Source organism: Chelonoidis abingdonii, chromosome 11 (genome assembly GCF_003597395.2).
Source record: "Chelonoidis abingdonii isolate Lonesome George chromosome 11, CheloAbing_2.0, whole genome shotgun sequence".
Classification (NCBI taxonomy): domain Eukaryota; kingdom Metazoa; phylum Chordata; order Testudines; family Testudinidae; genus Chelonoidis; species Chelonoidis abingdonii.
The window spans coordinates 22044693-22047547 of NC_133779.1; the positions used below are offsets into that span (position 1 = coordinate 22044693).

General features: G+C 64.7%; 1 protein-coding gene across 1 annotated transcript in view; it reads right to left on the bottom strand.

Moving 5' to 3' along the window:
* LOC116828312 (nucleotidyltransferase MB21D2-like) overlaps positions 1-1863 on the bottom strand; it is a 5099-nt gene extending 3236 nt beyond the window's left edge. The window contains exons 1-3 of the mRNA XM_075070636.1: positions 1573-1863; positions 580-776; positions 6-367 (exon numbers count right to left, since the gene is read on the bottom strand). Coding sequence (XP_074926737.1) covers positions 6-367; positions 580-772 — 555 coding nt within the window. The 5' untranslated portion in view covers positions 773-776; positions 1573-1863. The remainder of the gene's footprint in view (positions 1-5; positions 368-579; positions 777-1572) is intronic.
* Positions 1864-2855: the final 992 nt, after the last annotated feature.

The following is a 2855-nucleotide window of genomic DNA, read 5'->3' on the forward strand; positions in this document are numbered from 1 at the left end:
CGAGCCCGGTCGGCCACGGTCCCCAAAGCCTGGGAGAACCAGGCCGAGACCAGGCCCGGGGCCAGGTAGGCCTGGCTGCCATGGCGATGGCAGCAGTCAGCCCAGCGGTGGCAGGCCTCGGGCCCGAAGGGGGCTAGCGCCAGCCAGGCGTGGCCCGGTGGGCATCGGCGCAGGTCCAGGGTGACAGGGCAGCCGTGGGCTTGGAGGACGGGCACCAGGAGCGTGTAGTCAGCGTCGTAGTCGGCCCCCGGGGCCAAGTGGTCCAGGACGCCTGGGTCCACGTCCACCGAGCCCTGGCGGGCCCCGCCGGAGAGGAGGAGATATTCATTGGCCAACGGGAGCCTCCCATCCAGCTGCTGCACCAGACCTGGCAGGAGAAAGGACGAGGGGCTAGGAAAAAAGGAACCCAGGCGTCCGGGTTGACTAATCCGCTTCTAACCACCATAGCCACAGAGCTGGGGAGAGAACCCAGGAGTCCTGGCTGCCAGCCCCCCCTACTCTAACCCACCAGCCCCCACTCCCCTCCCAGATCATGGGGGAGAACCCAGGCGTCCGGGCTCCCAGCACGTCCTCACTCACCCAGCAGGGAGAAGACAAAGTCCTTGAGAACCACCAGCTCCTGGGTGGCCCGGATGCCTGGGTCCCGCGCCATCCGCTTGCTCAGCTCCTGCACCAGCTGATTGAGTTCGGCGATCCGGGCCCCCGAGTGGAAATCCAGGTCCATGAGGGGCTGGGCAGGGCGGGGGGCAGCGCCCCCCTCTGGAGAGGTCATGACGCTGTGGGGGGGGACACAAGGGGAAGAGTGTAAAAGGGGGGGATGCTAGGCAGGGAGGGGTCCCGATTTTCTGTCCCATTGCACCCCTAGACTGGAGCCCTCCCCAAACTGCCCCTCCCCACCCCATAACCTGCCCCTCCAACCTAGTCCCCCACCCTCCATCACCACCCAGGCCCCCCAAAGCTGCAGCCCCATAACCTGCCCCTTCCCCTGTATCCTGCCCCCAGTCCGCCCTGCCCCATAACCTGCCCCCCACCCAACCCTATATCCTCCCCCCACTCCAGCTGTAATCTGCCCTCTCTTCTGCCCCCATAACCTGCCTCCCCTCCCCATAAGCCGACTGTCTCCCCTTCACAACCTGCCTCCCACGGTCATTAGCAGGGTCATTACCCCCCACCCCCCCGCAGCCCCCTGCTGTCGCATCCAGCCCCTCCCCATAAGCAGGGCCCACCCCCTAGACTTCCCCTCCTCCCAGGGCTGTGGGAGCTGCAGGTCAGGTGTGAGGGGCACTGGCAGAGCTGGGGGGGCCCGGGCTGGGGGGGCTGCAGGTCAGGAGTGAGGGGGACCGGCAGAGCTGGGGGGCCCCAGCACTGGGGGGGCTGTGGGTCAGGAGTGGGAGGCACCGGCAGGGCTGGGGGGGCTGCAGGTCGGGAGTAAGGGGCACTGGCAGAGCCAGGGGGCCCCCAGGGCTGGGGGGGGCTGCAGGTCAGAAGTGGGGGCACTGGCAGAGCTGTGGGGGCTGTGGGTCAGGAGTGGGGGGCACCGGCAGAGCTGGGTTTAGCAGCAGCAGTTTTTACCTCCCCGCTGTGCGCTTGGCCTGTGCCGGACGCCTGGGTCCCACCTGAGGGCGAGGGGGGTATCTGGGGGGTCACACACGGGTCCAGCCCCTGGGGGAGGGGCGCGGGGCACCCAGCTTTGCCCCTCAGGTGGGAGCGACACTTCCGCCTTCTGCCTCCTTCCTTGGCCGGGCCGACTCCCAGGTGTGCCAAGCCCCGCCCCCAGACAGGTGAGGCCACGCCCCCAGACAGGTGTGGGGAACAGAGGCCCCCTCCCTGCAGCCCGGGAGGGGCACGGAAATAACACACCTGGCAGAGGCAGCTCACCTGGGAGTGGCCAGCCCCTCCCTAAGCAGGGCTAGTTGCACTGCACCCTGGGAATTGTAGTCCTGTCAATGCCCCTACTGCACCCTGGGAATCGTAGTCTGGCCAGTACCCCGCAATGCCCCCTGGGAATTGTAGTCCTGCTAATCCTCCTAGTGCACCCTGGGAATTGTAGTCCTGCCAATGCCCCAATGCACCTTGGGAACTGTAGTCCTGTCAATGCCCCCGACTGCACCCTGGGAATTGTAGTCCTGCCAGTGCCCCAATGCACCCTGGGAACTGTAATCCTGTCACTCCCCCCCCCCCCACTGCACCCTGGGAATTGTAGTCCTGCCAATGCCACCCACTGCACCCTGGGAATTGTAGTCTGGCGAATGCCCCCTGGGAATTGTAGTCCTGTCATTACCCCCCCCCCCATGCACCCTGGGAACTGTAGTCCTTCCATTATTCCCCAATGCACCCTGGGCATTGTAGTCCAGCGAATGCTCCCAGTGCCTCCTGGGAATTGTAGTCCTGCCCATCTCCCTTGCCCAGTGCACTCTGGGAAGTATAGGGCTCCATCCCAACCCCCAGCAGTGCACTGGCCTCCTTCTGTATCACTGCAGGGCCTATCTGGGAAGAGACCATTTTGCAGGGCCACATGGGCATTAAAATGAAACACCAAAACTGGAGGCAATTCTGAGCTATATGCAGCCTGGGAGCTGTAGTTTCTTCAGGATAAAAACCACCCTGCAAAGCATGCTGGGGGCTGTAGTCCTGTGGTATCTTTCCCCCTCAAGACACTGCCAGCTGATGTCACCCCCCTACCCCCATACTAGCACCCTCCCCGTGTGGTGTGATTTGTGAGCACTCAATTCAACCCACTGTCATGAGATTTGCAGCCAGGACTCCTGGGTTCTCTCCCCGGCTCTGGGAGGGGAGTGGGGGCCAGTGGGCTAGAGCAGAGGGGGCTGGGAGCCAGGACTCCTGGGTTCTCTCCC